Source organism: Meles meles, chromosome 2, assembly GCF_922984935.1.
Source record: "Meles meles chromosome 2, mMelMel3.1 paternal haplotype, whole genome shotgun sequence".
Lineage (NCBI taxonomy): Eukaryota > Metazoa > Chordata > Mammalia > Carnivora > Mustelidae > Meles > Meles meles.
In genome coordinates this window covers 34,926,817-34,947,395 of record NC_060067.1, presented here as the reverse complement: position 1 = coordinate 34,947,395, position 20,579 = coordinate 34,926,817, and the positions used below count along the sequence as shown (strand labels likewise).

The 20,579-nt window shown below is 48.3% G+C and overlaps 1 protein-coding gene across 11 annotated transcripts in view; it reads right to left on the bottom strand.

Annotated features, from left to right (window-relative positions):
* Positions 1 to 20,579, bottom strand: part of APBB2 (amyloid beta precursor protein binding family B member 2) — a 374,559-nt gene that overhangs the window by 57,630 nt on the left and 296,350 nt on the right. For all 11 annotated transcript variants that reach the window (XM_045997053.1, XM_045997055.1, XM_045997052.1 and 8 more), the window contains 2 exons: positions 12,815 to 12,961; positions 9,556 to 9,683 (listed from right to left, as the gene is read on the bottom strand). In XM_045997053.1, the coding sequence (XP_045853009.1) occupies positions 9,556 to 9,683; positions 12,815 to 12,961 (275 nt within the window). The remainder of the gene's footprint in view (positions 1 to 9,555; positions 9,684 to 12,814; positions 12,962 to 20,579) is intronic.

The following is a 20,579-nucleotide window of genomic DNA, read 5'->3' as shown; positions in this document are numbered from 1 at the left end:
TGGAAGGGAGGGGCAGAGGGAGAGGGAGAAGAGAATCTCAAGCAGGCTCTGCCTAAGTTGGTGCCTGATGTGGGACTCGATTTCATGACCCTGAGATCATGACATGAGCCAAAAGCAACAGTTGGATGCTCAACTGACTGAGCCACCCAAGCGCCCCTCTCTTAATTTTTTATAATAGGTTACAGTTGGCCCAGGGTGATATTTTTAGGAAATATTACTATCTTAATAAAAACAGTGCCACTGGGAGCAATGCAAGACGCTTCCATGAGAGCACCTCTATATCCCTGCCTCCTGACAATGACCCCCACTCCAGGTGGAGAATCAGGGACACTAAGAGTCCCCCAACACCAGTGCAAGGGAAGACCCATGATTAAATTGCAAGTGGCGGGATTCCCACCCCAGTACTCCTCCTCTTGACTGACTCTAGATCACAAAACATTGACATTACTGTAGGAGGTGAGAACGCTTGAGTCCCACCTAATGTTTCCTAAATCTTCTTGGCCACTGACTATGCTACTGTGATATTTTGTCTTTGTCCTGGTTCCTGACATAAACTCCTAAGACCCATGTAATTTCCTGAATGACAGGAGAATCTTTTGCTATGATACCTGGCCTCAGTCCTTGGTTCCCAACACAAGAACTCTGAAAACCTTCCTAACCTTCAGAGTGTACAGTTTTGTACACTCATGTTATGCCTGCCTTCCCTCTCCCCCAAGGTAGCTTGGGGGTGAGGAGGGAGGAGCTCAGCCACTTGGCTTGTGGGGTCTGGACAAACTCCAGGTAGCTAGGGTCAGAGCTGAATTCGACCACAGAATATCCAGAACTGGTATCAGTGGAGAACTGGAGAGTGGCTGGGTGTGAAAACCCACACGTCTGGCAACAGAAGTGTTCCGTGACTAGTAACAGATCATGGGCACTATGGTACATTCTCAGTCACAGATTGACCTCGGAGTCAAAAATCTCTGATGAGTACATTTGCGTCAAAGGGTTCCGTTCAGTGTGATGACGCGTATGAAAAGCAGTGCCTGCCCGTTCATCTGCAGTAACGCTAGTCTTTCCCACATTTATCAACCACCTCGTCATGCTGGAGCATATACAACATGCTAGAAACAAAGCTAGGCTCTGGGTCATGATAGTTACAACAACTCTGCTCTACGAGACACGAATTCATCTTTATGTGGGTTAATAGCCTGTTTCTGCCCTAAAACAACTCTTCTTCTGCTCTTGGAATGCTCCAAGTAGTCCAAGAAGATCACGGAGCTTGGAGGACCGACACAGAGAATCAGTTGGGCCAAGCATGGTCAATCACCCTCATGCCGCATCCAGAAAGGCTCATTCCTCATCTGGCTTGGGACTTGGGGAAAGCGTGGGATGAAAAGTAGTTCAGGGATCATCACCAGAATTTTCCGTGCTCTCTTCACATGACAACCTCAAGCCCCCACCTCACAGGCTAGTGTCGAAACATGCATACAAGGAATGCTGGATTAGACACCAGACCAGTCAGTAAAATGGATGACACGTTCCTGAGGAGAAACTGTTGTCTTCATAGTCATCAACAGGGGCAGGGCCGCCATGACAGATCTTCTTGAAAAATGCCTTCACACATTCCTTGAGGGAATCTTTTCTTGGAGAGTCACTTACAATGTCTCTTCTTAAAGGTTATTCTAAGCTGAAAGTATTAGCAAGCATCCCTGAGTAATGAATAGAAGGAAAGGAAGCCACTTCTAAAGAGATAAAATATAACTTCGGTGTAAGTCAGCAGAATGGTCAAGTAAATCCAGATGTCTCTGCTTATCACGGGCTGTATTAAAAAGAAATTAACTCTAGAGGTCAAGATAATACTATGGCATTGGGAGAGAATTATTGCTCTCCCTGAACACTTTTCTCCCCGAGGCAAGATAGCACATACCCTAGATTAAACTTCCATCAGCAGATCTTGGAATTCCATCATTTTTCATTACACTCTGGCTCAGAGAACCCTCTGACTGGATGTCACTGGGAAGCTCTCCATCCTCCCTACGGAGACCCTCCAATGACTCCCAGGGAGAGAAACAATAGCAAAGGGAAGAGAGAGAGAACTTTCTGATTAGCTCAAAAAACCAAGAGGCCCACTCTTTCTAAATCCCTGTCACCTAGAACTGAACAACTGACCCTTTATCACTGACAACTGCTACCAATCGAGGAAGGAAGCTTCCTTGGCCCCAGGTGCTGCTGTCGCCCACAGGAGAAGGGAGCCGAACAGAGGCAACAGCTCCCACACTCACCCGTGGGCTCACAGAGGCCCTCTCGAACCTTCTCCCTGCGGCAGACTTGCCTTCTGTGGGGAAGGGGCTGCCTCCTGTAGCAGGCGCTAATTCAGTTTAAGGGTCGACAAGGAAGGGTGTAGACAGAAAGCACCCAGAGAGCTGAACATCGTACGGAGAACTGGAAGCAGGTAACAAACAAGGCAGTAAGGAAAGACGGAAACAGGAAGCAGTGATGATGTAGCCAACACTGCAATGGCAGGCAAGGGGCTGCGGCCCATAGGGTTGGCAGAACGAAGCCCCAAGGCTGCAGCTGCTGCAGCCTGGAACCCGGAGGGGCCCCGCGGAGCAGGATATCTGGGTCCCGGCCAGCAACACCACCGGGTTAGGCGGGGCGTCTCCAGGCTTGAAGGAGGGGCCCGGACCTTTAATGAGGGTCTCCAGCCAGTTGTGCCGATGGCTCTGAAAGGGGGGCACGATGAAGCGCGATCTGCATGTCCGTGAACGCTGGAAACACTGCCAGGTGGAGCCAGTGCTGATGCGATAGGAGGGACCAGCTTTTCTAGGGCGCTGCTCGCAGAAAGGGGTGTGAGGTAAGGAGCACGGCTCTTCCTCCTCCTCCAGCCTGGCAGCCTCCTCCTAGTCAGAGCTGAACAGGCCACGAGCTAGATGAGCACAGATGTGTCCTGCAGAGTCCGGGCCTCTCTGGGTGGCGTGGGAGCAGAGGACAGCAGTGGCACAGCTGGCCCGGGAAGCAGCAGGTGGTGGGCTCAGAAGGCCGAGGTGACTGTCTTCAGACCCCATCCCAATGCTGCTGCTGTCACCTCTTCTGTTTCAGGAGGCATCGGCTTTTACTTGGCCAGCGCCGTTCCAGCTCCATTTCCCAGAGTCCCTTGCAGCTGCGTGTGGCCAATGGGATGTGAACGGAACGTGACCCCAGGTGAGGTGTGCAAGTCCCAGGTCGCCTTTCAATTTAGAAACAAGTCCTCTGGCCTGGTCTGAGAAGGATGACCCTGGAGGGATGGTGCAGCAATAACCTAGAAGGAGACTGATGCCACATGCCACAGGGCTGCACCGGGAGACGGGACCACTCATCGCGGACTGCTACAGGAGACCGCGTCTCTAGTGTTTCAGACCATGGACTTGAGAACCCCGGTGCAGCAGTCCAGCCATAGCCATAGCCTCCTAAACCTGGAGGTTTAGCTCCAGGAACAGTATCGGGGCTGGGCAATGCTCACGGGTACCCCGAGGAATGCCGGCAGAACTCGGGTACAGGTAGGGAGAGCCAGTCAGCAAGGACTTCTTACAATGACTTCCTATGGCAGCCACAAAGATCCCGATTCTGCTCTGTGTGTATTACCACTCCACTGCTCTTTCTCTAGAGAGGAGGACGGCCTCCTGGGTCCCTTGGGGCCGGGTCTCTATTCTTTTTCTGTAAAACACATCCCTAGCTCCAAGCCATACCATAAAGGTCTCAGGCCCATAGCCTGTTTTCAGTTCACAACTGTGGTCGTATCTCCTCAATTAAGAAGCCAGATCTCTAAGGACAGGGACCAGGCCATAGAGTTCAAGGATCTCCCTGCTGAACCTCCGGTTATTTGAGACCATCTGTCGTCTCTAGTCAGTATTAACAGAGGAGCCTCCTATTTGGACAGAGGAGAGTCTCAGGAGCCTGGTCTTTGCCCTGTCAGGACCAGAAGGCTGTTCTAAGGTAAGTCCTACCCTCTGTCCTTAGTCTCCTCTAAATAAAGAGGTTGCAAGATATTGGTATTAAACTGCTTTTTCTTTTCTTTTTTAAGATTTTATTTATTTGTGAGAGAGAGCACACAAGTGGGGTGGGGAGAACAGAGACTCCCCACTGAGCAGGGAGCCGACACGGGACTCTATCCCAGGACTCTGGGATCATGATCTGTGCCGAAGGCAGGTGCATAACCAACTGAGCCACCCAGGTGCCCCAAGCAGTGTTTTGGAAAGAAATCAAAAGGTAACAACAGCGGAAAACAAGAGCAAGAACTATGTGTAACAGTAGTCCTCTAAAACAAATTAAACCAGGGTCTTGGTGACCAAGTCCAGGTGGGACTATCCTAAGAGATGAGACTTAGGGGAAAAAAATCAGCATACTTGAGACTCACTATATTCTTTAGATAAAGGTTCCCCAAGATCTTGACCAGAAAAAACAATTATGTCAAAGATAAACTGATTTGTAAATTTATTAATAACCTGTTACACCATTTTTATTAGAAATTATTCATCAAAATAGAAAAGAGATGTATAAAACATTCTCTACAAAGAGTGGTTTTGTGATAACTGTAATATAATAATATTTAGCCTGAGAAAGTACTTTCTATTTTATATTTTATCATTTTTAAGAGATTTTATTTATTTATTTGACAGAGATCAAGAAAGAGGGCACAAGCAGGGGGAGAAGCAGGCAGAGGGAGAAGCAGGCACCCTGCCAAGCAATGAGCCCAACGCAGGGCTCGATCCCAGGACCCTGAGATTATGACCTGAGCCGAAAGCAGTCACTTAACCAACTCAGCCAACCAGGCACTTGAGAAAGTACTATTTGTTTGTTTGTTTGTTTATTTAAGATTTTATTTATTTATTTGACAGAGAGAGAGCGAGAGAGAGAATATAAGTAAGGAGAGTAGGAGAAGAAGAAGCAGGCTTCCCGCTGAGCAGGGAGCCTGATGCGGGGCTTGATCCCAGGACCCTGAGATCATGACCTGAGCCGAAGGCAGACGCTTAACGACTGAGCCACCCAGGCGCCCCAGAAAGTACTTTTTAAAAAGCATTTGTGCCCGATGGTGGTAGCTGCTATTCATTATGAAGGGATTTTATCCTCATTCTAGCAGTCCCCCTAGGTCTCCACTTATTAATAGTTATTCACTAAAAGTAATTCCAATTTTTCTTAAAAACAAAGACAGCAATCTAGCGTTGCCACTCATTTAAATGAAGCCGTTTATTGACCAGAGCAGTGGTTTCCAGAATGTGCTCCATGTGATTACATTTGCATGAAGCACAGGCCCCAGGGAACATCAGCTCGTGAAAACCTCTCAGAGGATCCAGGCGAAAGAGCTTGTTGCTCTCTGTTTAACCCGGTTTTCCAACGGACCCCAGATTTTTTTTTTTTTTTCCTCTCGAGGAAAGCATATGAACGTCTTACTTTACTAGTGCCCCACGGAACACTGCTATGGAAGCCACTTGGGAAAATGCCACGCATGGGGTCTGAAACCCTCTGAGTACACCACCTGCTCGCTTTGCTTCCTCACGGGGAACAGATGGAATGGGCAGATACTACTGCCTGTTGGCAACACACAGGTCCCTGTGTGCCCAGATCCCTCCCAGCAGACGGGCCCATACCTACCACAAGAGAAGAGGGGAGTCCCTGTTAAAAGTCTCCTATGTTCACAAATTACATTTGCGTGCTCTGGATACCTCTAGAAAAGAGTAGGGAGAAAGTGGTGGTTTCCCCGGGTCTGAAGGAGTTAGAAGAGCCAGCAATCAGCATTGACTCCCAAAACGGGCTCAAGAAATCCTTCCAGCCGTCCTTGGGATGACCTCCTGGCAGGCTCACAGAGACTGGAGGGTGGCGCTCCGGTCACTGCCCCAGTCACTGTGGGCAAAATGGCAGCTCGAAGGCCCAGAGCCGTTTGTACCTGTGAGGAGGCCCTCAGCAGAGGTCAATTTCGGTGCTCCCCAGTGCTGCCTTAGGTTGGAAACATGAGGCTTATGAAACTCCTTTCACCCGTTGCTGTGTCTGGGAACCTTGACAGTTCTCTCAGTGAGCCAAAGGAACCCAGGTACAGAAGAGCCGAGAGAGACAAGGTAGCGTTCTCTCTTCTGGGCAACAAGACCAATGTGTTCTAAGAAACCATAATAAAGGCAGGTACAACCCTCAAGAACCAGGCAGAACTTCAGCCCAGTCCGGCAACAGCCAACACCCCACAGAGGACCAGCATCTCATATGACTGTAACCCCTTACGCCATCCATAAGAGGCTTCTGGAAACCCATCTTGGGGATCTGTGCGAAGCATTACAGCCAGACCCCCTCCTCACCCAAAGTAAACTCTCCCAAAGTAAATTCTCCCCATAAGCAATTTATTCACAGCACATCGAAACCACTCGAATGTCTTCAGATAGTGCTAACCCCAAAATAACTATAAATTCTGAAATTACTTCGAGCCTCCGGTATACATATTTTCCTCCTCCGTGCGAACCACGTCAAGAAATCCCCTAAGAGCCCAGGCAAACTAATACACTGCCCTGTTTGATGTTCTGCATGCACCTGATACCACTAACTGACAAGTGGATTATTACAGGGTTAGAGGGGAAGAAAGAAAATGGAATCTCAGGCGAGTCTGCTTGCAGAGCACCCAGCAAAGGGTCAGGTACATGGTAATGAAAGGGACCGTTACTAGCATTATCATGAATGTGGTTCTCTCCATATTCACCAGAGGAGAACACACAGCCCGAGTTCCAAGGACGGGGCCTCCTGAGTTATAAATCAACTTTGCTGGGCACCCACAACAAGTCTCGGGCTGGGCACCCACAACAAGTCTTGGGCTGGGCATGTCACACTGTCTTCTCACATTTCATTAAACACATCTTTTTAGGGGCACCTGGATGGCTCAGTGGGTTAAAGCCTCTGCCTTTGGCTCAGGTCATGATCCTGGCCAGGGTCCTGGGATCAAGCCCCACATGGGGCTCTCTGCTCGGCGGGGGGCCTGCTCCCCGCTCTCTCTGTCTACCTCCTCTGCCTACTTGTGATCTCTGTCTGTCAAATAAATAAATAAAATCTTAAAAAAATATATATCTTTTTAGAATTCAGGGGTGGGGGGGAGAAAAAAAATCCCCTAAGAGATTCCATTTTCTCAGTAAGGAAAGTTACAAAGGAATGCAAAATGGGCTCATTTTTGCAAGCAAAATGAAACACTTTTATGTTTTATTCATGCAAAGTGAAAAGCCCTTTCCTTTGCAGCATTACAAATTGAATTTGCTCTTGTAAATTGCTGTTAAAAAAGAAAATCAAAAGCAAAAAAAAGGTTAAAAAAAAAAAAAAGCAGGCACACAAAGGCCCCTTCTTTAAGGGAAGGAAAACTCAGGGGACCAATGGGGAAAAATAGAACCTTTCACTGGCAAACACGTTTTTTTTTTTTTTTAAATTTACTGCTTCCAAAAGCAACTCAAGGGCCCCCAAACCCACCGTAGGAACTTGAGGTCCCAACAGTGTGGAACCCTGGGGGAATTTCTAAATTACACTTATCTGCTAACATTGAATAAGAATAAGAAGTGGTTTAACCCAGCCACGTTTCAAAAACATAAGCAAGGCGATGTAACCGAATTTACACTGCTATCACAGTGGCGGGGTGGGGGTGGGGTGCTCTTCTTGCCTTGTAGAATAACTGAACTCAAGAAGAACAGCGCCTCATCTCCTGCATCAAATGGTGAAGAGTCCCCGAAACCTCCCCAAGGTCTGACCCCTCCCGTATTTGCCATGTCTTTGAAAGGAAGCTGCATAATTAGCGGTACCTGCTGGTGTATGTTCCCTCCATCAATCAGGAGCTAACGTTCCTTTGGCGTTTGCCACGTCTCCATCACTGTGCCAGTTACAATATGTACACAAAGGCACATATACACACATGCTTTGTGGTTCCTCTTATGATCCCCATGTCACAGATGAGAGAAACCGAGGCTCAGACATTGAATAATTTGTCAGCCGGAGTTTGACTCTTTTCTTCTCCGAACTTGCGGCATTTGGCCTCACGTTAAAAAACTGGGAAGGCTGAAAACGTCAGCAGTGAAATCTGCTCCCAGCCTAACCTTAAGAAAACACAACTCCACTTAGTTTGTTCATGTGCATTCTGATCCTCACCGTGGCTCCTGTTTTAAAAACAACCCTGGGGCATACGCACCAGGGAAGGATTGAGCATCCTACACCCTTCCATTAACACTAAGTGTTTTTAATAAGCAAACATCATCATTGGGTATTTTCCTTGCAAAATTCATCAATTCATGTCAACCCATCACCTGCAGTGTTACAGTTCTGCCAATCGTGTGAATGACAGGTGTGTACGCATAAATTATCCACTTATACGTTCCCACCACCCCCATGCACCTGGCCCAGCTGTCACAGTTCACTCTGTGAACAAAAACTCAAAGACACAATCGTGCTTCCAGGAAGGTTTATCCAATCAGCGACTTCTCTTTCGAAGACCGTTCTGTGAGTCTGGTTATAGCAAAAGTGCTTGTTCTGAGGCTGAGGAGTGCGTAACCATTTTTCTTTCTGGCTTAGGACTTGGAACTGCGTCCAAAGACTACCAAACCCACAAATGCCCAGCCCCCTGTAGCCAAAGGCTGGGTGGGATAAGACAAGGCAGAGCCCCTAAAAGAGGACAGAAGACCCAATCAACCAGAATGTGCAGGAATGGAACCCCAAGTGCAGCAGGGTCATCTTTCTGTCGTCTGCGATTTTCACCTGCTTCTGTCCATTTTCAACAAAGCAATAACTAACCATCCTATACCTGAATCCCTAAGTGCCAGGAGATCCTCAGATCCTTTGACCATTGACAAAAATGAACTGTAATTTAAGAGCTAAAAGCACTCGGTGTAGCCCAAGTACTCAATGACGGAATCCAAGTGTGATGTCTGCAATAACGGCCACTTCGTTATTTAAAATATATGCGTATCTGAACTTCCTTATTTCCAGTCATCCTGGAGAACAGACAACTCGCCACACATCTAAGAAGCACTCGCTGTAAGTAACAGATATTCGGTAGAATTTCAGAAAAACACACACTGAACGGAGTCTTGACATGACCGGACATTTCAGATGGTAACCAAGTTCGGCCAACCCCACCCCTAGAAAGTTCCTGCTCACCGTGACGTATCTAAAGCTTGCAGCACAACCTCTCCCTTTGAGCAAGCCCTCTGGGAAGGAAGCACCACTAGGAGGGCCTCTGAAATGGCCCAGATGAACCCAGACTGCAGGGAAGAGGCAAAAAGAGGGGCAGGGGTCCAGAGAGCCTGCTGAGGTGGCAACTAAGTCAGAGGAGGAGCAGGAACAGGAGGAGAAAAAAATGCAGAACTCGAAGACAGGATCCAGAGTGGATGACGGGTCTGAGGTTCAGAAAACCAGAAAGGGAGGGCTTAGGAGGCAAGGAGAGAGATGTGCTGTCATTTTTTACATTCCTAGGGACAGTCCACTGTCCCCTTTGATGTTCAGTGACGGGCAACAGCAGCGAGACCACGCCTCAGTGCTGAGGTGACAGGTGATGGGTGCCGGGTGACGGCAGGTCCCCTGGGTACTCACCGGCCGTTGTCCCGGCCCACACCCCACACGCGGATGCTGGCGATGGGCTGCGAGTGGAGCACGGAGCGGTCCATGGGGTCCACCAGGCTGAGCGTGTCATTCTCCAGGATCAGGTACATGTCTTTCCCCTGGGATTCAAGGAGAAAACATGCTCTCTTCCTCAGGAAGCTATGCTTGGTGACACGGCTATCTAGGGATGTCATTACAATGATCCAAGGAAGGCGCTGTCTGGGTCTGTGATTTGTTTTCCTAAGAGAGCGACATGCCCTCCTGAATCAAATAGCATCGATCTTTCGTATGCCTCGCACATACCCAATTCCTCTCTCCCTCCCCACGTCCTCTGAAATGAGTCCCCAGCCCGCCTTCTAGCCGGCTTTTGTTTTTAATTATTTATGATTCTGAATCTTGACTCTGAGAAAAAAGGCTAATGGGAGGTTCCCTGGAGAATCTGGTCCAGCCAGGCCCGTCACTCTCCTAACCCGTCTCTCCGTCCCTTCCTCTCCGGTCAGACCCTACCATCCGTGCCCTTGACGGCCTTCCACAACCACGACCATCCTGTTCCTCCTCGGCATTTACAGCACTTTGTTGCTATGGGATTTGGCTGGCCAATCACAGGTGCACTTGTGACTCGCTTGGGACTACAACAGCTAACGTTTCTAGAACTTGATCACATCCCAGATATTACGCCATGGGCTTACTCACTGGTTCATGATCTTTCCAACTTGCCCTGAGAGCTTATGCGCTATGATCTCCGATTAGCAGAGAGGGAAGCTGAGTCTTCAAGGTCAGGCTACTTGCTCCAGGTCTGATCCGGAAGCTGGGAGGCCTTTCACGGCACAGGCACTATTGTAATACCCATGCGGGGGGAGGCTGAGGCTTCTCATTGCTTGCATTGCTCCTGTCCCCAACATAAGCTGGCTCTTTGGGGGCAAGGACACTAGACTATTCAACTTTATTCTCCTTGTAATTCCTCAGGCATAGTTTGAGAAATTATTAAACATCTGCTGTTCACTAAAGGACACTGTGTCCTCTCCTCCAGCCTTAGCTGAGGCCAGCTATGTGACCGTCTTCAGGAGATGCCTGATCATGGAGCCCTGGAGAGCTGGGAATGGGGGAGGGGGCAGGTCCCACTGGCGCCAAGCAGGTGACATGCTTTGGGTAACTGATAGCTGCTTGGGAGAAGTGATAGATGTCTGGTGCCTTCCTCCCCTCTCTACCCTTCCCCCAGGAAAGAGGCACGGACTGCAGTCTAAGGGCTCTTCCTCCAGCCCCGCTAGTGAGTGGCCAGCCTCCAGAACGAGTCCCTCCTGGTCACCACCACCCCATCTCTGTGCAGCTGCTCCATGGCGAACGCCTTGCAGACACTAACAGACCCCGAAAGCCTCTGTTTTCACGCCTTACGGAATGTCCCCCAGAGGGAGGCCTGGTCCCCTCACTGAGTGGGGTGATGTGTTTCCTTGGGGCTAACTCTGGTTAGAAACCCCCTCCGGTTCCCATCAAAGGTCACAGAGATTGTCTTCATGGGTTAACTCGACTGACACTCTCTGCATTGTTGGGGAGATGACATCCAGCAGGTAGTCTAACTGGTTGAGAATGGAGCATCCCTGAATGAAAATATGGTGTGTCATATTTTCACACGCGTCTTCCCAGGTACGTCCTGCTGCTTTTCTCATCAACGCAGAGCAGTTCCTGGTTGACCACTGCAAAGTCTTGCTAGTTGGTTTTTGTAACCAAAATAGCAACACACAGGCAGCCGTCTACAGAGGACACCCTCATCTGATAGTCGTGACTTCATTTTCCATCAACCACTCAACAGATGTTTGAGGAGCTTTGCTGTATGTGGTGGGGCATGGCGAAAAGAGCTCGTCACCCTCAGTGTTGAGCTACTTTATACACTCTGAGCCAGAAGCACTGCCTGAAGTCTTTATTGTTCAGAAGAAGGAAGAACTGAGAAAAAAAGGAATGGCTTAGTGGGGCTAACGAGGTGGGAAGACAGAATAGATTTTTAGGCATGGCTGACCCTTTGCCCCATATCCTCACAGAAAGTTCTCTCTCCTGTATGTATCCTGCCAACTGGAGATTCCTTTAGAATCTTATAAGCTCTTCTAAGTACCTGGTGGCAAGTACTTGGTGGTATTTATCAGTCATTCACATGTTAGTATGAATTATGCCAACCTTTCTTCTAAATCCTAGCTGAGATTTGTTCTTTTGGTGGAAGAGAATTTTGATTGAAGGAGAGAGAAGGCAGGTAGATAATCTGGTGGGAAAGACTTATCTGGGTATTTGGGTAGGAAGTGGGAAGTCATGCAGTGAAATCACAGTAAAGGCAAATACCAAATTATTCCTTCTTTCTCCCCACGCTTGAGATCTAAAAGTCTGAATGATAATGCAGCTCAGGCGCATTCTAAGGTACATAGACTCTTCCAAAGAAAGCCTTGGAAATCTCCCTCCCATTACAACAGTGCTGCTCCGGGATCCAAAGAGCCCCATCCAAGAGCTGCCAAGGAGCCCTATGACCTGGGCAAGGTCCGAGAGCAGGGGGCTTACAGAGCATGCAAAATTTCGAGATGCTCTCGATATACCTGTTCTATAGGTCTCGGGGCACGGCAGGCATATAGCTTTTCTTGTTTGCCATGATTTTTATATGAACTTGGCATTTTTACTTATTACTTTCCTTTCTGCAATGATGTCAACTAACATTTCAAAGCGGAATTACTTTGTTCAAAGTGAGAAAGAACATACAGTTATCAATTCTAAAAACTCAGGCATCATATTGATTGTCCGATTATACGTAAAGCCGAACGTGTTATAGAAGGATAATGGGTCAACTTTTAGAGTGTGAGGGATGGTCGCATTTCTGTGTGTACGGACAACAGCCACATTCCCCTTTGAGAACATACTTTCAGCAAACAGCTCCCTTCCTTCTTATATAATGGTGTATCCAGTTTAGTGTGCAAGTTTCGGGGTTTCTGGGCCCAAGTACCCATCCACACACCCCTCGGACTTGGGGATACCCGGTCAGCCCCTGTCATGTAGACACAGACAAACGTTCTCCCCCAGGGCGCAGTCCTTGCCGGGATCTGGCAGAGTGAACAGATAAATGGAAGGGTTGGTACACCACGCTCACCCTACCTGGCTTCCTGGCGAAATGCCCCTGGTAAGTATCCATCAGTATCACACCTCGCAGAGCTCCGGAGGTTCACAAGGCACAGCGGGGTATGAGCAAGCCCGCCGTCAATGCTTCCCACGTGTCACTCACCTCTCCCCAGATGCCGACTGTGTCCCGGATGTCGTTTTTGCAGTACGAAAGCTGCCTGATGCAGTTGTTGACGGCGACGCTACTTTTGCCGGGAGCAAGGTCCTCCTCTGCCATTTCCACCCATCCCAGGGAGCGCACCGCGAAACACTGCAAGACAGAGCACGGGGGCGTGAAGGTAGGCACTGACCTTAAGTCGTCACCAACTTACCAAAACCCCCTGCAGGGTTTGCCCAGCGCGGCTCCCATCACTACATAACGTCTGGTCATCGAATTCAGCAAACGAGTCCTCTATTGCTGGAAAATTAAATTGGGGCTACCTTTTGCTGTTAAAAAACTGTAGTGACGGGGCACCCGGGTGGCTCAGTCGGTTACACATCTACCTTTGGCTCAGGTCCTGCGATCGAGCCCCACATCAGGCACCCTGCTCAGCACAGAGCCTGCTTCTCCCTCTCCCTCAGCCGCTCCTCCTGCCTGTGCTCTCTCTCTGTTGAATAAATAAATAACATCTTAAAAAAATGTAGTGATAAATATCTTCTTGCCTACTTTTCTGTATACGTGTGTGTGTTCAGATTATTTTCTTGGAGGGGATTACTAGGAGTAGAATTATAGGGCTAATGAGTAGGAGGATTTTTAAGCTTCTTTATCTATGTTAAGTTAGGGTTTTTTTGTTTTGTTTTGTTTTGTTTTAAACAGTGAGAAATGCAACACCCACGAGATCTACTACTTGTTAAACAACCCAGAAAAAAGACAGTGGGAGAGAGGAAGAGTTAAATACAAGTTTGACACTTGTTTCTAGTACTGACGAAGTGAAATGTATTCTTTAGTACCCAGAAATGAGGGAAGATGGGGGAAAAAATGTGCCTTTGTGATAATTAGTCTCAGGTCCCACAGCATCTGTAATTAAGCACCAAATCCTGAAAGGCTACACAATGCACCAGCTCACGAGAAACCCTACAGCGCAGGTTCCTTTTATTCTTTTATCCTTTCAAGATATTTTGAGATTATGCTCCTTGTCTTCCTTTCTAAAGTTCACTCGGTTGTTTCAAAACATAAAAAAGTATTATGTGCACATTGCAATGAGAAAATTCTAAGATGTATAAAAAAAAGGAAACTCATGGGACATGTGAGGGCTCATTCAGCGACAGACCTGCTTGCTGTCAGTTGCCAGGGATACCACGTGGCTGGAATGGGGGTCCCTTCCCAAGTGCACCCCAGCTGAAGAGGCTGCCTACCTCCCCAGCACAGGGGGGCTGGTGAGGGGCCACATGTCTGCAGGAGACAGCAAGCTGGCTCTCAAGGTACTTTATGAAGTTTCCAGCGTGAACATCATCAGCAGATGGACAGAGGAGGCAGCTGGCCAGAGGGGAGCACTGAACAGGACTGCCCGACTGTCGAAAAAGGCAGAAATGGGGGCGCCTGGGTGGCTCAGTGGGTTAAGTCTCTGCCTTCAGGTCAGGTCATGATCTCAGGGTCTTGGGATCAAGCCCTGCATCAGGCTCTCTGCTCAGCAGGGACCCTGCTTCCCCCTCTCTCTCTCTGCCTGCCTCTCTGCGTACTTGTGATCTCTCTCTGTCAAATAAATAAATAAAATCTAAAAAAAAAAAAAAGGGCATAAATGGCCAACCACCTCCGAATGCAGACAGCAGGACAAAACCCCAGGGACGAGCATCATTCCTTCCTGTAGCTGCTGTCCTCTGGTAACCTCTAGCTTCATTATACTACATTTACACCGAAGTGCTGACCCACCCCCCAACACCCTGTGCTGGATGTTCCAATACGGATGGGGCAGTTCCAATAAGGACCAGACACAACTGAATCCTCCCCTTCCCCACGGGTGGGAGCAGTTCCTTAGCTGATGGGAGACCATCTGGGTCCAAGACAGCTGTCACTCTGACCTCGCAACTCAGGCAAGCCTATAAACCAAGACAACCCTGCCCCTCCCCGCAGTAGCCACTTCCGGGCCCGCCTGCTCTGCCACCTAGAGTGTACTTGCCCTCTGAACACTATCAAACGCTTGCTTGCGTGAGTTTGGCTCTGAAAGCCTTCCTGGCCGGACTCAAGAACCAAGGCTGGGGAACACGGCTCGCCACGAACAAAAGGAAGAAATGCTACACGCTGTCCCCAAGTGACCACATTCAGTTCTGTTCCACCTTCCTTGTTTGACAGCCATGCCCTGACTGGCCCCTTCCTGCCTCAGCTGCTAGCCACACTTTCGAGGGAAAAAAGCCCCACTAAAACCCCGAAGATGATCTGTTTAAGGAAGGAACACACAGATCCTCCTGTGCTAGAGGGAACGCAGGCCACCCGGAACAGAACAGCAGCCCTGAGCCGACGGTGGATGCGATGCCTTCTACAAAGACACCAAAAATGGTGGGTATTCATCCTTTCTGATGGCTGAGTAATATTCCGTTGTATATATGGACCACACCTTCTTTATCCATTCATCTGCTGAAGGGCATCTCAGCTCCTTCCACAGTTTGGCTATATGCTACTATGAACATTTGGGTGCATATGCTCCTTCTTTTAACAAAATCTCTAACTGTGGGGTAAATACCCAGTAGTGAGATCGCTGGGTCATGGGCTAGCTCTATTTTTAACATCTTGAGGAGCCTCCATACTGTTTTCCAGAGTGGCTGCACCAGCGTGTGTTCCCACCAACAGCGGAAGAGGGCTCCCCTTTCTCCACATCCTCACCAACATCTGTTGTTTGCTGTTTTGTTAATTTTTGCCATTCTAACTGGTGTGAGGTGGTGTTGCATTGTGGTTTTTGCTAAGCGAAGTAAGCCAAGCAGCGAAAGACAATTATATGGTTTCGCTCATATGCGGAACGCAGGCAATAGCACGGAGGACCACAGGGGAAGGGAGGGAAATCTGAAGGGGGAGAAATCCGAGGGAGGAGAACCATGAGGGAATATGGCTTTCCCACCTTCGCCAAAAAAGCGCGTGGAGGTTTGTCTACACACCAACAGGCAGTCCTCTGACTGGAGTTCTACAGTTCAACTCAGTTCTGACACTACCCGCCGACAGCATCAGATCCCACAGGCTAAGGGACTGACCCTACAAGACTGTCCCCACCCCGACCCCCCTTGCCCTCCACCCCAACTTCAGATGCCAGTCACAAGACTAGGTCATAAGCTGGAGGTTCCAACAACTTGCTTCCCGGGTTCCATTAATTTACTAGAGCAGCTCACTGAACTCAGAAACATTTTCCTTACTAGCTTCCACACCCTCTCCGGGCAACCCTACTCTCCCCCATCTGCTTGTGTTCACTATCTTTTGGGGTTTGGATGGAGGCTTCATTACAAGGGCATGACTGATCAAATCACTGGTCATTGGTGAGGGAACTCCCTCTCCAGCCTTCCTGTGCCTCCCCAGGGGTCCAGGGTTGGGACTGGAAGTTCAAAGGTCTAACACTTAGTGGGCTCCACGGTTGACCAGCCCCCAGCCTTAGCTGCTCTCCAAACATCCCATCATTCACATAGCAAAAGTGGGAAATTCCAAGGGTTTTGGGAGCTGTGAGCCAGGAACCCAAAAGCAAACACAAGAGAAATAGATCTCAGGGCACCTGGGTGGCTCAGTGGGTTAAAGCTTCTGCCTTCAGCTCAGGTCATGATCTCAGGGTCCTGGGATTGAGCCCTGCATCAGGCTCTCTGCTCAGCAGGGAGCCTGCTCCCCCCCCCCCCCCCCCCCGCCTGCCTCTCTGCCTACTTGTGATCTCTCTCTCTCTGTCAAATAAATAAATAAAATCTTAAAAAAGAAATATATCTGAACAACCAAATACATATTCTTATAAATCACACTATCACATACCTCTAGCGCTCTACTCCAACATCAAGAAAGAAATGGAAACTCTCCCAGTTTGGAGAACATGTCTATCATCCCAACCTACTTTAACAGCAGAAAATAAGCACAGCACAGCTGTATTGTCTGACACAACGAACAAGACATTGTTCGATCGTCAAAGGTATTAATTTATTTACTGCTTATTTCAACCCCCAAAGGGCGTTCAACCCTTTGGGGGTTGAAATAATACTAAGTTAACTGTACCCATTTTATAGGTGAGGAAAGAGAAAGAAGCACAAGGCTAGTAAGTGGAGAACCCAGGGTTCTGGGCTCTTAACCACTCTCTATATGCCTGAGAGTTTACTGGAAGGACAGGGCCAGACGGGGCTGCGTCCACAGAAAGGCTCAAGATCGGTCAGAAACATCGGTACAACTTTGAGTGTATATGGCCCAGAGCAGGGACAGCTTGAATTAAAGTCTTAGTCTGATTTACTGGTTCTGTGATCTTCCCAAGTGATTTATAAAAGCCCAATCTTTTTTTCATTTATAAAAATGGAGAGAACATTCGGCGAACATTTGTTGAATGGGAAAAGTTAATGAACAGAGTGCTACAGTGAACCTTAGCTCAAGTCATCACAGGGAGGAAATGAAAGGATACAACATGCAGTCCTTGTGACCACACGTTCCAGTGGTCCCTAGGACATTCTGGTTTGTGTTTGTTGATCTAGCAAAATTACCGAGTGGCTCCTTTTACTCTCGAAAGGGTCCCAGATTGGATAATAAATTACTGTGGTTGCTCTGGTCAAGTTCCAGTGAAACCAGCCCCTGGTGTGGAAAATGGAGGTTCGGATGGGCCACTGTGATGTGCCCAAGTGGAAACAAGGCTCGAGATCAACCGAAGTTCGTATCAGTTGAACATCTGGTGATCCCAGTAGAGGAGAACGATTAAACACTGTGCGGTCATCATATGCCCTTAAAATTAGAAGTCAGGAACATATTTTCCCACTCTCTTAAACTGCCTGCTACAAAATCCTACAGCCTGTAAATACTCTGAAGAATTTATTAACAACAAGGAAGGTAAAAGAGAATATTGGTTGCTTTGTGTCCCTTGAGTTCAAAAATACACGGACTTCGATTTCAACAAGCTCACTAAAATCCTAGGGTATTTTCCTTGGCTAAGAAATGCAAGTGATCCATGAAATATATTGTTTGTCAGGCTGATAAAAAGAAAACAAGAGCCCTAACTATAATTACAAGGAATTTCAGTAATTTTCCCTGTGCAGTTTTGCTGCTGTTGTAATTTGATTCTGATCTATAAAGCCTGGCCACCAGCGCCTGCGGCTTTAGTAAGAGCAAACAGGTGTATGGGGGATAACCCAGCTCCGCCAGGGAGCGACTTCGCCCTCCCAGAGAACCAAGCCCCAGAGAGCGACCTGCGCTGTTTGGTGCTGCCCCCGTGTGGCGAGGAAGGTTTACAACCACCACCGCTTTTCCTTAAACTTGGAGATTCAAGACGCCCGGGCGCAGTCAGCCCTGGGAATAAACATCTGTTTCAGAGTGCAGGAAGAGCCCAGAATATTCAACCAAAAAAATCAGAATCGGGCTCTCTGCTCAGCGGGGAGCCTTTTCCCCTCTCTCTGCCTGCCTCTCTGCCTACTTGTGATCTCTGTCAAATAAATAAATAAAATCTTAAAAAAAAATCAGGTACTTAATCAACCTTACTTTTAAGATACCCTTTTCCAAAAATTTTTAAAAAGCCTCCCAACATTTACACTTTGACTGATGTTCATTTTTCTTTTCAAGATTTTGTTCTTAACTCTACATTCAATGTGGGGCTCAAACTCACAACCCCGAGATCAAGAGACACATGCTCCACCGACCAAGCCAGTCAGACAGGCGCCCCAGTGTTCATTATTCAATAGCTCTTTACCGAAAGTGCAACAAATGAGTTCTGGTTCAGGGAATGAACAATGTCATCAGATGAACAAGTCAAGACTTTGGGGAGGTCACTGCCGGTCTCTAAGACCCCCTTCCTCACCCAAAGTCATGCTGTCTCTCAGACTGGTCCTGAAAGCAAAATGTGGGTGGAAATCCCAAGAATGCCACTTAGTATTGTAATCTTGAGCAAGTAGGTTAAAATCTCTGTGCCTCAGTTTCTTCATCTGATACTAAAAATCCCCGTCTCCCAATCACCTGTCACATGTTTTGAGGGTTAACTGGGAGAGTTCGCTGCTGCTCCCATTAGCCAGCGCTGGCATTAGGGGAACGAGCATTGTGGCTGAATTAGAAGGGACACAGCTCTTGGCCTGAGGCATCCTTCTCTCCCATCTGTTCTCATTCTCTGCACTGGATTCAAGTTGTCATATCCTGGTTGGAAACACACGTTGTGTTTCCACTTCATTCTCTCAAGTCCTATATTAAGAGACATACCTTTGGGGAAAACCTCTTGCAAACACATGTGTGGAGGGACAAAACGCAGCACAGAGCTTTGGTTTCTACAGGCCAAACAGTCCTGGGTTTGAATTCCTACAGCCCCACCCGTGCTCACCCTCCATGAATCTGAGTGTTCTCAGGTGCAGAGTGGTGGTAAGAGAGGCTCCCAGAGCTTCTGGGAGATCCAAAGCGAAAGCGGCCGGCACACAGGAGGCCCGCAGCAAATGTTTGCTTTCTTCTGCCTCTGGATCAGGAGACCCTCTCACTTCATTCTTTGCTCTCCCAGAGGTGGTCTGCGTTTCCCTCCCCAGAGCTTTAATGAGGACAAGCAAGAGGAGAACATTCGGGCAAGGGGATGGGGAGGGAAGACAAAGGAACTGGAGGGGCCAGCCTCGCTCCCTCCTGGCGAGCCAGCCTCAGTGCCCGGGCCCAGGGAACATGGTGTTTCCATGAGCCCATGTCCACACGGCAGCACCTTCCAGGCCTGGGTCAAGGTCACTGCTCTGTGACAGCCAAGGAGCAAAGACAGAGGGAACTGATATTCTAATCCACAGCAAAACTAAATCATAGATATTAAAAAACTAAAAAAGTTCATAGAGGAAAGCTACAATTGCGTTTAGCATTACACACGTAATCCTAATTAACACTCATTTATGGGACCGACTTAACTACTGAAGCCTAATTACCCTGTAGCACAATAACAACTGTGTATTCAAGTCAATAAACATTTATTGAGTGCCTATTAGTTCCTGGAGACAGAGAGAAATGCTCGAAAGCCTATAAAGGAGCTCACACCAAGTGCGAATCCATAACACGGTGACAAGAAATCAGGGGACACAGAGACACACACGTGTGCTGTTGCTCACGGAAGGGCAGCTCTTTTTCTAACTCAGAGAGAGGGCATTTTGGATAGCTGTTTAAAAAAACCATTTTATTGATTCGAGAGAGAGCGTGTGCACACATGAGTCAGGGGAGGGGCAGAGGAAGAGGGAGAAGGAGAGAAGGAGAAGCAGACTCCTCACGGAGCCTGATGTGGGACTCGATCCCAGGACCTTGAGATCATGACCTGAGCTGAAGGCAGATGATTAACCAAGGCAGCCACCCAGGCGCCCCTAGACAGCTATTTGAGGGATGTGGTATTGAGCGGAGCTTTGTAGAATGGATGGACTCATTCAATTAACACTTACTGACATCTCCAATAGGCCAGGCACTAGAGACACACCAAGGAACCTACGAGACCAAAGGCTCTGCTCTGCGTAGTAGTTTAAAAACCGGAAGGGGGCCCCTGGGTGGCTCCGGTGGGGGAAGTGTCCACCTCTTGATTTTGGCTCAGGTCACGGTCTCGGGGTTGTAGGATCGAGCCCCACATCAGGCTCTGTGCTTAGCAGGGGATCTGCGGGTGACCCTCTCTCTCCCTCTCCCATTGCCCTTTCTCCCCACTCTCACTCAAAAACATGAATAAATCTTAAAAAAAAAAAGTTAAAAACTGGAAGGATGAATTCATTTGGCTATGACACCAAAGGTCACACAGCTCAAGGGTATGAACAAG